We start from the raw sequence: 14,085 nt of genomic DNA, 5'->3' as shown, positions 1-14,085 counted from the left end.
CATTTGGGTTTGTACATAGGGACAGGAGTGTTCATACTTTACAGACCATTGATTAAAGAACATGATGTGTGAACCTTATATTTTCATCCAGTTGATAGTGAAGAAAATTATGGAAAAAGAAAAGATGACTGTATCTTTATTTAAGTATAATATGCAAATGGATCGGACATAATTGTTCATCATCTGAAGAATGCATGTTGGAGCAAGCAAATAAAGAGAGTAGCAAGATTATCAAGTAAAATCGATTATGCCTCATGAACAAAAAAAAAGTCAAGGGCAACAATTTAAATTTCAAGTTGGGGATAAGATCACATTATATCACAAAGTTTTGTGTACACAGTGATGATGTATTCATGGAGTAAAAAGTAGTGTGTTAGTCTCTGTGTTAAGTATGATAAGGAAGGTAGAAGTGGGACTGTAATTAAGAAGAGAATTACTGATACTAGTAGCAGTGTTTTAAGATAAAACAGGAGAGCAGTAAATGTGGCTGCTGTGTTATTTTGACTAAAGAGATTGAATTATCAGTAGTAGAAAAATCATTTCAAGTATTGCCTTTTGGTAATTCTTTCAGTTTTGCCACATCACTACTTCCATGGGCTTCTTCCCTACTTATTGTTAGTTTTTAATTTTCCTTTTACTTTATTTTTTGTTTTCTGTTCCAATAACTTTTTTTTATTTTTCAGTACATTTAAAGGTGCATCTTGCTTCATTTCTCTATGATGCTTTTTATCTGATATTACACAAAGCTAATATCTATCAAACAGGAGTGTTTGTATCAGATGCTGTGAGAGTGTTTGGTCGGAATATCTTGGTATTGTTCAAGTTAATGCTGCTGGAGCACCGTGTACTCTTCTACCACAGCCCTGTTGGCCCACTTGCACGCACCATCACATCTCTTATGGCACTGTTTCCAGATAACTTTCCCAATGGCTTGGCTCATGCTGCATCATTAAGGTTGGTGGTATATATTACAGTATTTTCTTCCTAAGGTAAGGTGGATTTGATATATTAGAATATAACATAGAAGAGCAGTGTTGGTTTTCTTCAAACAGTTTATTTTCCCTAATGATTATTTATGGGTACCTCATATAAGGCTTCATGTGGTATGTAAATGATGATATGTTTCTTGTGTTTGATTAACTTTGCATGTGTGTTTTGCATAGTTTGCAGTGATTCTCTCACCTCCAGAAAATGACTTCATCTTGTGTGTTTTTAATTCATCATCAGTCGACGCTCATTACTTACTCCTCTTTGGCAAATGTTAATGAAAACTGAGTAATGAGACTGATGAGTTATGGAGAAAATGTGGGAAATTCCCAATAAGTTGACAAAAATGCACCTATGCATTTCCTGATTCCTTCCAACTTAGGGTTTAGTCATAGGACCTCATGTCTATCCCACTTAAGCACAGTAATTGCATCATGATACCTAAAATTTTCGAACATTTTAGAATGATAAAATGAAAAGTAGTAAGTTGGTGTTAGATGAGCAGTACTTCTGGAGGAAAAATTTCAATGTCAGAATCCCTTTTCAGCTAGTGACTGTTCACTCACCAATCAAAATCATAATTGGCTGAAACTTGTTTATTCAGGAATTGGCCACCTCATTTGATTATTGATACCAGTAAAATTTATTTTCTGCTTCTCATTGATTTTATACGGTCATTATAAGATACTGCATGTATCTTAGGGTAGGGGACAAAGAATTCTACCTCCATATTTCCTGTGTGTCATTGAAGATGACTAAGAGGGGCTGGAGTCATTAGCTGGAATGCCCCCTCCCCATTATTCTTTTTTTTTTTTTCATATTTTCTAAAAGATGGAACTAAAGAAGGACCCCAATGAGAAGTGCTCATTCTTTTCGAAAGATTAGGCTGTGGTGTATGAATATGTGTCAATGTAACCAAGATGAGAATAAAGGAGAGGTAGGTAATATGTTTGAGGAAAGGAACCTGGATTTTCTGGAGTGAAACAGAGCTCAAGGGTAAAGGGGGAAGAATGGGCAGGGAATGTCTTAGGAGGAAAGTCAAGGGTTGATGTGAGGGCAAAAGCTAAGGAAGGGATAGCTTTAATGCTGAAGCAGGAGTTATGGGAATGTAGGAAAGTTCAAGGAAATGAGCTCCAGATTTGTGTGGGTAGAAATGAAAGTAGATTGTGAGAGATGGTTGGTTATTAGTACCTATGCATGAAGCCATGAGAAGAAAGCTCATGAGAGGCAAGTGTTTTAGGAGCAGCTGAGTCAGTGTGTCTGGTTTAGATGCATGAGAATGGGTATAAGTGATTGGTGATTCAAATGCAAAGGTGAAGAAGGTGGCAGTTCAAGGTACAATTGGGAGGCATGGAGTGTTTAGTAAGGAGAATGGAAATGGTAAACAGCTTGTTGAGCTGTGTCCTGAAAAAGGCTGGTGATTGGGAATATTTTATTTAAAAAGAAGGATATATGAATATATATACGTGTGTTATCCCATGGGATAGGGGAGAAAGAATACTTCTCACGTATTCCCTGGGTGTCGCAAAAGGCGACTAAAAGGGGAGGGAGCAGGGGCTGGAAATCCTCCTCTCCAGTTTTTACTTTCCCAAAAGAAAGAACAAAGAAGGGGGTCAAGTGAGGCTTTTCCCTCTTAAGCTCAGTCCTCTGTTCTTAACACTACCTCGCTAACATGGGAAATGGCAAATATGTATGAAAAAAAAATGTGTGTGTTTATATGAGTGGCTGGGCCATTCTTCGTCTGTTTCCTGGCAATACCTCACTGACACAGGAAACAGTGATCAAGTATGATGAATAGATATTTTTTTCATACATATTTGCTGTTTCCTGCTTTAGCAAGGTAGTGTCAAGAACAGAGGACTGAGCTTGAGAGGGAAAATCCTCACTTGGCCCCCTTCTCTGTTCTTCTTTTAGAAAAGTGAAATCTGGCGGGGAGGATTTCCAGCCCTCCCACTTCCACCCCTTTAAGTTGCCTTCTATGATATAGAGGACATTAGTGGAAAGTATTCTTTCTCCCCTATCCCCATGGCATATGAAGCATCTGGGGTAAGCCATGGAAAGGTCTGTCAGGTCTGGATGTGGATAGGGAGCTGTGATTTCAGTGCATTACACATGACAGCTAGAGATTGAGTGTGAATGAATGTGCCTTTTTTTGTCTGTTTTCCTGGTACTACCTTGCTGAAGTGGGGGGTAGCAATGCTATTTCCTGTGTGGCAGGATAGCGACAGGAATGGTTGAAGGCAAGCAAGTATGAATATGTACAAGTGTATATATGTATATGTCTGTATATGTGTATTTATATGTTATGTATATGTGTGTGTATGGGCATTTATGTGTAAAGGAGTGGATGGGCCATTCTTCGTCTGTTTCTTGGTGGTACCTCGCTGACATGGGAACAGCAATTAAGTATAATGAATAGGGGAGAAAGACTACTTCTCACGTATTCCTGTGTGTTGTAGAAGGCGTCTAAAAGGGGAAGTAGGGGGGCTGGAAATCCTCCCCTTCTGTTTTTAATTTTCCAAAAGAAGGGACTGAGTAGGGGGCCAAGTAGGGATATTTCCTCTAAGGCTCAGTCTTCTGTTTTGAATGCTGCCTCACTATTGCGGGGAATGGTGAATATGTATGAAAAAAAGAGGTGGAAGGATGGAGTGAAAAAGATTTTGAGCAATTGGGGCCTGAACATTATTGTTTGCAGTTAAGCAAACGTATTTTTTATTACAAAAGATCATTATCTTTTAGATGTATTTTCAATGGCCATCATGGAACAGGCAAGAGTATACCCCCAGTTATATTTGATTTATATTTATGTTTATGAATGTAAATTTCTGTATGAAAATTGATTTTCTATTTGTATATTAAAACATTTGAACATGCATACATCAAGTTAGTGAAACCCCCAGAATTCTGGCCTCTGAAGTGTTCTAATTTTTGCTGTATTCAAGATCAGGTTATTCTCATGGATTTTGTAGATGATTTCATTTATCTGTCCTAATTCATTTGGTGTTGCTGGTAACAGAGTGTATGAGGTATATGACTTAACGGTAGATAATTACAGTAAACAAAACTTTCCTCATCAGTGGAAAGATCCTTATGAACATCTGAGAGATGATTTGCATATTAGTGGCTTAAAATGCCACTTTGTCCTTCAAAATGAGCTGTATCCATGTGTATTCAACCCCTTCAACCAACATAAAACATGTAACACCAGCAAAGGCTTATTCACAATACTCAGTATCCATACAGAAACCTGTCCATGATTATAATATCACATTTTGGAGGTGAGATAGGACCTAACAAATGTCTCACCCATATTTATTTACTGTACTCTTACTCATTGGTGTCATTTAGATCTGCTGATGCTTGCTTGACATCAACTTAGGGTGACTTCATTTTCATTTCTGGTCTTAAGATTAGAGACCAAAATGGTAATATTGTCTTTTATTTATGGTTTTTGCATGACACAAGTTGCTTGTAATCATAATCACTTTTAAGCAAGCGTACCTTAGGATATCATTAGTGTCAGTGGTCACGATTTAGCAGAGATGTGGAAGCTGCTGTATTGGTCACCTTAACCACTAATTTTTGTTTATATTTAGTATGTTTTTTCCTTTTAGTCTTGAATTATTCTAGATTTCTTATTTCAATAAAGCACATACATAGTAACACAATAAAAGTATCTCTGGGGAATAGAGGAGAAAGAATACTACCCACATATCTTTTACATTTTCTAGAAGGTGACTAAGACAGATGATGGTGGAGGCAGAATATCTTTTGCTCTTGTATTATTACCTTAAGAGAAAGAACAGAGGAAGTAGCCAACCTAGGATTTTTCCATTATGGCTCTGTTGCCTGTTCCTGATGCTACCTCACCAAGGTAGGTAGTGGCAAACTTGTAGGAAAGAAATGAAGAAGAAAAGTTCAAAATTATTGGAATGAGAGTGTCTGCTCTTTAATGTGGAGAAAAGTGTGGACCTAAAGTTTAGATTTTATTGATATTATTTGTTATTCTGATGATAAGCACTCAATATGTTGGTGGCCTTTTCTGGACAGAAATAGGACAAAGCTTCTGGTAGGGTAGATTCGTGAGAACCAGTGTAGACAGGCAAGAAAACAATTCAGAGGGATACCTTATAGGCTAAGTATATTTCCATATATTTGTACGTTGTTGATTTCAACCCTATTAACCAGACTAATTAGATAGCTTTCAACATAGACCACACTTCAGAGGGGTCTTAATTTGAAAGCTTTCTGATTATAACAGCTCCAAAAGAAGAATATGTTAGGTGAATGTGATGTGAGATTTTAACATATTTATGTATTTGATTTTGAATGAGAAGTTCAAGCACTTCTAAATGTATTATGCTCATAGATGCTCATAGGGTTTTGTCGGTAGGTGAGGCATACTGGTTTTGAAGGATGAAAAACCATTTCTCTATTAAAGGCAAACTCCAATGAATATCAATTTATTTTCCCCTTTCCACCTTCACCTCTTTCCTTTTTGAAAATTGAACCACTTCTTGGTTTCTGACAGTAACAGGTCTGAGGAATAGTCACCTATAGTATGTCCAAATTTGTCTCTGCACCCTGATGTCATAGGCCTGGACAGGTTGCTGTGAACAGGTTTCTCCTGGCCATTACTCTCTCAGATGCTCAAAGTGGCTTTGCTACAGTAGGCAAAATGTTTTTCATTCTTCAAAACCTACAGCTTCCTGAGAAAAAAAGTGTTAAAAGAATGTTCTCACTGTATTGGTAGTAGCCTCAAGATAATTTTTATGTTGTGTTTATTTTAGCTTAGAAAGGATCATAGACTAACAATTTGATATCCTTTTTAAATGAAACTACCCAGTTTATGCAATATTATTTTTACTGATTATTTCATGTTAAATTACACTTTCTCTTAAAGATTATAAATTCAGTTAGTCTATATATGTTCATAAAAACTTTTCTATTGATTTTTCCAAGCTTTTTATTATTGGCTTATTTGAAGTTTGACAGTGAGAACTAAGGTCTAAGAAAAAGCCATTTGCATGAGCTTATCTTTCTACACATGACGGCACTACCAGGTCACGAGGTCTTCTAGGCTTAGCTACGCTGCAGCCCAGTCCAGATGAAGCTGATTATATGGAGGTGTGTTATGCTGAAGACGCTCTGGCTGCTCGGGTCAGCAGGTAAACCTTGTGGTACTCACACCCACTCTAGCCTGACTGACAGCATGGTGCAGTGTTATGCTACTTTGTGTGTTTAAGGAAACTCTTCGAAAATTATTATTGTACTGCAAAACCACTTGCAGCTGTTAAATCTTCTAACCCTGAAAAGTCAGAGCATTCAAAATTCTTGAATTATACATAAGATTCTTCATTTCTTATAAGACCATCTAACAATAGAAATGAAGGGGGTGTGACTGCAACATGATTGTGACCCTGTGGTTTTCCATCTAAATACAGATGTGTGTAAAAATATGCAGTTTGTAGCCACACCTTCTGCTCAGGTGAAGGTTATATGCTTCATACTCAGAGACTTTACAGAAGTTATTTGCTGTATTATGTAGTGTAGAACCTACTAATATTAATATTAGATTATTTGATAACCTATTTTCTTAAACATTGTACTTGGGTTTGTTATAGCAAAAATGTTCTGTCATACTATGTTGCTTTGAGCAGAAGGTTCATTTGCCCAGAACTTATTCAACAATGTATTCTTTTCCTAAAGGTCTTTGCCACACAACAGTGCACATGCTTCATGGATATATTGTTTTGCATTTTAGTTACTCTTTAGTGATTTGCATATGTAGAAATAAGTGGGCAGCTTATATCTGCTCAAGAATGTATATCTTCTGTTACCTGTTGCAGCTTGTATTAATTTGACATAATGAAGTTACCACAATACCCACTTACATTAAAAGGTATATCTGAATTTTTAGGTGTCATCTTTAAATGGCTTCTTTGCACTTTAAAAATCACACGTGCCTTTTCAAATGCTTCATGAAAGCTGCACTATAATGGAATGTTGATTAGATTAACTTTTGCATAATTTATGAATCAGATTTTCTTTTATGAAGTAAGATTGTTAGGTGTGGTGTGTGCTAAAGAAGAGAGAGATTATTATTCACTTTGGTTTCATCAGTACTGGAATGAAATTGAAAACTATTTGTCTTTACAGATTTATGCATAGGCTATCTTTGGAATACAAATGTTCATAGGAAAACATAGTATGGCATCGTTGTTTTATAAAGAACTCCATTAAAACTCTAAGTCTTTTGCTTAATGCTTTGTCAAAACTAAACTTAATGATGCTAGAGCAGTATTATAAGACCCTAGGAGCTGTGAAGCTTTGAAGTCATTATTGTATGGAATTTGTTAATGTAGATTCCTCAACATGTGTTCATTTCATTTAATTTTTCATCATATTTATTTTCTATCTCACCTCTGGATAGAGCACTTTAAGGCTGCAGGATCCCCATGAAAGGGGACCTAAGGTAGAGTAGTTAAATTATAGGCCTTTGTACCAATTTCGGGGGAAAGAGGAGAAAGAATACTGCTCACTCATCTCCCATGTGTTGTACAAAGTGATTAAGAGGGACAGGAGCAGGAGACAGGAAATCATACCTACTTAGGGGTTAAACCATAATATCACCCCCTTACCAGGGTGTATTTACCAGGATTTCACTCTCATTGGCTGCCATAGTAGCTGTGAAGTCATTGATGTGGTGATGCAGCTGATTTTTCTTGGTGACCAGCTTATATCAAACACTCGTTCACATTTCCACAGCATAGATCTGTTGATTGTTGTTCATGCCTTTGTAAATCAATAGTTATTTATATTTATTATACTTTGTCGCTGTCTCCCCCGTTAGCGAGGCAGCGCAGGAAAACAGACGAAAGAATGTCCCAACCCACCCACATACACATGTAAATACATACACAATGATATTTTCACTTTATGACCCTTCTGTTCAGCCTTTAGAGATATTGAATCTCATTCCCTTTCTTGTGTTTGTTTGGCAATACAAGATGATTTTTATACATAATTGCATTTCTTGCCTTAGTAGGGTGGCATCTAGAGCAAGTGATACTTGGCACAGGAGAGCCTTAATTGTGAAAGTGGTTTTGTTTAACAGTTCTAACACTGCATTTTGGTGATGACACTTTTAGGTTACCTTCATATATTTTTATAGGTTTTTCAGATATTTTACTACTCTGATGTTTCTGTATTGTTTTTATCAGCACCTGTTATGACCTTGTACATAGTGCTGATTTTAGGAAACAAGAGTTTTCTATGGTGATTTAGTTTTCTTCATTTCTTATGTTACCTCAGGTTATATTTTTTTAAGGTGGGTGTTGGCTATAATTGCATCTGTATCATCATACATTTTAACTAGACTATACCTGCATGTGGTGACACAGTGAGAAGTCACCTTCAGTGACTCTAATGGAGTCCATTATTTCCCTACTGCATGGAGTGCATCCTTAAGGCTGCAGGATCCCCATGAAAGGGGACCTAAGGTAGAATAGTTAAATTATAGGCCTTTGCATCAATTTCTGGGGAAAGAGGAGAAAGAATACTGCTCACTCATCTCCCATGTGTTGTACAAAGTGATTAAGAGGGACAGGAGCAGGGGACAGGAAATCATCCCCTGCTCACTCATCTCCCATGTGTTGTACAAAGTGATTAAGAGGGACAGGAGCAGGGGACAGGAAATCATCCCCTTTGGTATGACTTTCCAATAGAAGGAACAGAGGATAGAGCCAAGCAAGAATTTTTCTTGTATGGCATAGTCATCTGTTTCTGACACTATCTCACATACGTGGGAAATAGCAAAGGGCAAATTGTTACTAAGGGAAAGGTTCTTTCTCTAGGTTTATTTTCAATATTTTTCTAAAGTTACAGTCTCCTTACTTAACATTATGCCATGCCACTGTTTTGATGTTGCGTAGTATGATATGCTGTGTTTCCACTGTGAGTCTGAATCTGCACATCCTCATTTAGATTCCCAGCTGATGTATGATTCCATATCTTATCAATAGATGTCTATGAAAATCCAACAACACTGTTGGAAAAAATATCACACATCATAGATTCCATTAGGGTGTCAAAGAAAGTGTAACTGTCATCATTTCAGAAAATGTGATGTACGTAGTCACTGTTGTAAACAATTTTCCAGTCCAGTACAGTTTTCCAAAAAAGTTTTGAAACAGTAGTCTTCCATAAGGTGTATAATTGCCTAAAGTGGGTACTATCATGAATATCTGCAAGTACCAGTAAGGTTGGTAAGGTTATTTAATGTATGTATGATTCATGGTGAGGTGCCTGAGGATTGGCGGAATGCTTTCATAGTGCCATTGTACAAAGGCAAAGGGGATAAGAGTGAGTGCTCAGATTACAGAGGTATAAGTTTGTTGAGTATTCCTGGTAAATTATGTGGGAGGGTATTGATTGAGAGGTTGAAGGCATGTATAGAGCATCAGATTGGGCAAGAGCAGTTTGGTTTCAGAAGTGGTAGAGGATGTGTGGATCAGGTGTTTGCTTTGAAGAATGTATGTGAGAAATACTTAGAAAAGCAAATGGATTTGTATGTAGCATTTATGGATCTGGAGAAGGCATATGATAGAGTTGATAGAGATGCTCTGTGGAAGGTATTAAGAATATATGGTGTGGGAGGCAAGTTGTTAGAAGCAGTGAAAAGTTTTATCGAGGATGTAAGGCATGTGTACGTGTAGGAAGAGAGGAAAATGATTGGTTCTCAGTGAATGTAGGTTTGCGGTAGGGGTGTGTGATGTCTCCATGGTTGTTTAATTTGTTTATGGATGGGGTTGTTAGGGAGGTGAATGCAAGAGTTTTGGAAAGAGGGGCAAGTATGCAGTCTGTTGTGGATGAGAGAGCTTAGGAAGTGAGTCAGTTATTGTTCACTGATGATACGGCGCTGGTGGCTGATTCATGTGAGAAACTGTAGAAGCTGGTGACTGAGTTTGGTAAAGTGTGTGAAAGAAGAAAGTTAAGAGTAAATGTGAATAAGAGCAAGGTTATTAGGTACAGTAGGGTTGAGGGTCAAGTCAATTGGGAGGTAAGTTTGAATGGAGAAAAACTGGAAGAAGTAAAGTGTTTTAGATATCTGGGAGTGGATCTGGCAGCGGATGGAACCATGGAAGCGGAAGTGAATCATAGGGTGGGGAGGGGGCGAAAATCCTGGGAGCCTTGAAGAATGTGTGGAAGTCGAGAACATTATCTCGGAAAGCAAAAATGGGTATGTTTGAAGGAATAGTGGTTCCAACAATGTTGTATGGTTGCGAGGCGTGGGCTATGGATAGAGTTGTGCGCAGGAGGGTAGATGTGGTGGAAATGAGATGTTTGAGGACAATATGTGGTGTGAGGTGGTTTGATCAAGTAAGTAATGTAAGGTTAAGAGAGATGTGTGGAAATAAAAAGAGCATGGTTGAGAGAGCAGAAGAGGGTGTTTTGAAATGGTTTGGGCACATGGAGAGAATGAGTGAGGAAAGGTTTACCAAGAGGATATATGTGTCGGAGGTGGAGGGAACGAGAAGTGGGAGACCAAATTGGAGGTGGAAAGATGGAGTGAAAAAGATTTTGAGTGATCAGGGCCTGAACATGCAGGAGGGTGAAAGGCGGGCAAGGAATAGAGTGAATTGGATCGATGTGGTATACCGGGGTCGACGTGCTGTCAATGGATTGAATCAGGGCATGTAAAGCGTTTGGGGTAAACCATGGAAAGTTCTGTGGGGCCTGGATGTGGAAAGGGAGCTGTGGCTTTGGGCATTATTACATGACAGCTAGAGACTGAGTGTGAACGAATGGGGCCTTTGTTGTCTTTTCCTAGCACTACCTCGCACACATGAGGGGGAGGGGGATGTTATTCCGTGTGTGGCGAGGTGGCGATGGGAATAAATAAAGGCAGACAGTATGAATTATGTACATGTGTATATATGCATATGTCTGTGTGTGTATATATATGTGTACATTGAGATGTATAGGTATGTATATTTGCGTGTGTGGACGTGTATGTATATACATGTGTATGGGGGATGGGTTGGGCCATTTCTTTCGTCTGTTTCCTTGCGCTACCTCGCAAACGCGGGAGACAGTGACAAAGCAAAATAATAATAACTAGTAATTATTGAATAATTGGGTAGAAAATGTTAATGGAAATAATTGGGTAGAAAATATTAATGGAATATACGTTGCTGTATCATTTTATCGATTATGTAATGAATGGTTTGGACTAAAGACAGTCACCAATGTTGTGTAGTTATGCAAGACTTTCATCTCCCTCACCTATTCTCTCCAATATTTCTGTGAATTTGTGGATACCTATTTATTTATGCACTTGGTGAGAACCTTCTAAGAGAGTCTTTGGAAAAATGGATGGAAAATACAGAATACTTTATTATTATTATATCGATTATAAGTTGAATGTTTTAAACCAAAGACAGTCACTAACATTCAGGAAGTAGGTAAGACTTCCATTCTCCCATAATTTTCTTAATATGAAGGTTATTATTTACTCCTGCATAGGATAATATCCTTTTAAAGAGAAGTGCTTAGAAAAAATATGACAAGTACAGTGTACCTTATCAGTTATAAGTTGATTGTTTTGAACCAAAGACAGCCTCAAACTTTCTGTAACTCTGAAAGACTTCTACTTCCATCACCTGCTGTCTGTCTGTCTATCTGCATCTCTGAAGCCTGTTCCCTTTGGCAACTCCATTAAGGAGGTTGCCACGGCAAAAGAGTCTCCATGACTGTTGAACTTCAGCGCCACTTTTCAGTCTTTAGTACCTCACCCTTATCAGGCCACTGACAGAGGGCATCTCTCGTGCAATGTTTTCATAGGCATTTACGTAATGTTTCTACTGACCACTACTACTTTATGTTCCTGTATGATGTTACATCCTACTGCTACTACCTAATGCTCCTACCTGCTACTTCTACTTATTGCTTCTACCTAAGTATCCTGTCTAATGTTCTTACCTACTTCTTTGTGCTAGCCCTGCCTTTTGGTAGGGCTAGCACTAAGTGCTCAATGCAGGAAAATCTAGTTATAAAAAATGAGTCGTGAGTTAAGTGTTGTTGACGTATTTGTGACAAGGAGAGATTGTATGTTTTTGGACAGACTACCAGCAGTCCACATGTGGGTGAGGGAGAAAGAGAAGACAGCTACTTGGGTCTGTGGAGTGCAACTTGACAGTCACTGAAATGCTGGCTCACTTCACAGCCATTGCAAACCCAGCACTCAGGCAGGTAGTATCAGTAATATACCTCCCTGTTCATCGGCTGCCAGCCAACTACTACCTACATTTTTATAAATATGTAGTTTATCATTAATTCATGTATAAGGTAAGACTGGGGAGGACCAATGTGGTTTCATGAGGGTAGAAGGTTGTGTTGATCTGGTATCTACTTTGAAGAATGTGCGTGAGAAATACTTTGAGCAGTAAAAGGACTTGTATGTGGTGTTTATGGGTCTGGAGAAGTTGTACGATTGGGCTGATAGATATGTTTTGTGAAAGGTGTTACACATATATGGTATGGGAGGACAGGTGCTAAAAGCAGTGAGGAGTTTTATCATGAGAGTAAGGCAGATGTTTGAGTAGGAAGAGAGGAGGGAGAGTGGTTCCAAAGACAAAATGGGTCTATTGCAGGGGTTTGTGATGTCACCATGGCTGTTTATTTATGGATGAAATGGTGAGGAAAGTGAATGGAAGGGTCTTGCAGAGAGGATCAGGTATGTAGTCAGCTGTAGGTGAGGGATGGGTCTCTAAATTCAGTCAGTTGTTGTTTGTTGATGACACCACTGGTGGTATAAGAGAGAAACTGTGGAAGTTGGTGTGTGAGCTTAGAAGACTACGAAAGGAGAAAGGTAAGAATGAATGTAAATAAAAGCAAGGTTATTAGGTTTGCCATTGAAATGGAACAGGTTGCTTAGAGTGTAAATTTGAATGGAGTGAACTTGCTTGAGTGGAGTGTTTTAGATACCTGGAAGTGGGTACCAGTGGAGTCATGGGAGCAGAAGTGAAACCTGGGAGTGGATATTAAATGGAACCATGGAGCAGAGGTTAGCCATATGGTGAGTGAGTGGGCAGAGGTTCTTGGTGCACTGAGGAAAGTGGAAAGGGACACCACTGTATTTAAGGGCAAAGATGAGTATGTTTGATGGTATAGTAGCCCCAACAGTGATGTGAGTTGTAGGTTTTAGATGAAAATGTAAAGGGCAGGATAGATGTGTTGGAAATGAAACATTTGAGGAGGGTTGATTGAATAGGAAAGAGAGTGAAAGAGATATGTGGCACTAAGAAGAGTATGAGTGAAAACTGAAGAGGGTGTACTGAAATGGTTTGTAGATATGAGTAGAATGAGTGAGCTGATGATGACTAAGAGGATATACATGTTAAAAGTGGAAAGAGCAAGGAAAAGTGGGAAACCATGGAGGAGGTGGAAGGATGGGTTAAAAGATGCTTTCAGTGTTTGGCACCTGAATATGCAGAAGGGTGTGAGGCATTCAAGGGATAGAGCATATTGGAGTGATGTATTTACTTAGGACTATGTGCTGTCAGTGGGCTAAACCAGGGTATTTGAAGCAGTCAGGAGAAATCATGGAAAGAAACATGGCCTGATTGTGGATAAATGGTTCTTGTTTGGTGCATTATACATGACAGCTTGGGAGAGGATGTGAAAAAATGGGCCATTTCTTTGTCAGTTCCTGGTACTACCTTGCTAACGTAGGAAATGATGAGTATGTTTAGAAAAAGAATAATGGTAAGACCATACTGAAATGTATATAAAGAAATGTATGAAAAGCACCTTTTACCACATCATTTACCATTTATTAATTGGAAGCTTTGAACCAAAGGGGAGTGTTCAAGAGCTAGATTAGAATTCTTTTTCTCAGCTATTTTTCCTGTATTTCTCTGAATATATAGATAATTATTAACTCATGCATTGATTAAGAACCAATTGAAGAAAGCTCTGTTGACAAAAGATATGAAAAACTCAAAATCCCTAATCAGTCGCTGATTATATGCTGAATGTTTTGAACCTATGGCTTTGAACCAAGATTCCATGAAGAGTGACACTTGACTCAGCAGA

At 38.3% G+C, this 14,085-nt stretch overlaps 1 protein-coding gene across 5 annotated transcripts in view; it reads left to right on the top strand.

Annotated features, from left to right (window-relative positions):
* Positions 1-14,085, top strand: part of LOC139759216 (late secretory pathway protein AVL9 homolog) — a 141,147-nt gene that overhangs the window by 27,648 nt on the left and 99,414 nt on the right. For all 5 annotated transcript variants that reach the window (XM_071681301.1, XM_071681300.1, XM_071681297.1 and 2 more), the window contains 2 exons: positions 765-954; positions 6,051-6,155. In XM_071681301.1, the coding sequence (XP_071537402.1) occupies positions 765-954; positions 6,051-6,155 (295 nt within the window). The remainder of the gene's footprint in view (positions 1-764; positions 955-6,050; positions 6,156-14,085) is intronic.

This window comes from Panulirus ornatus, chromosome 32 (genome assembly GCF_036320965.1).
Source record: "Panulirus ornatus isolate Po-2019 chromosome 32, ASM3632096v1, whole genome shotgun sequence".
NCBI classification, from domain to species: domain Eukaryota; kingdom Metazoa; phylum Arthropoda; class Malacostraca; order Decapoda; family Palinuridae; genus Panulirus; species Panulirus ornatus.
The sequence above is the reverse complement of the archived record's forward strand: the minus strand, read 5'-3'. Positions and strand labels throughout refer to the sequence as shown.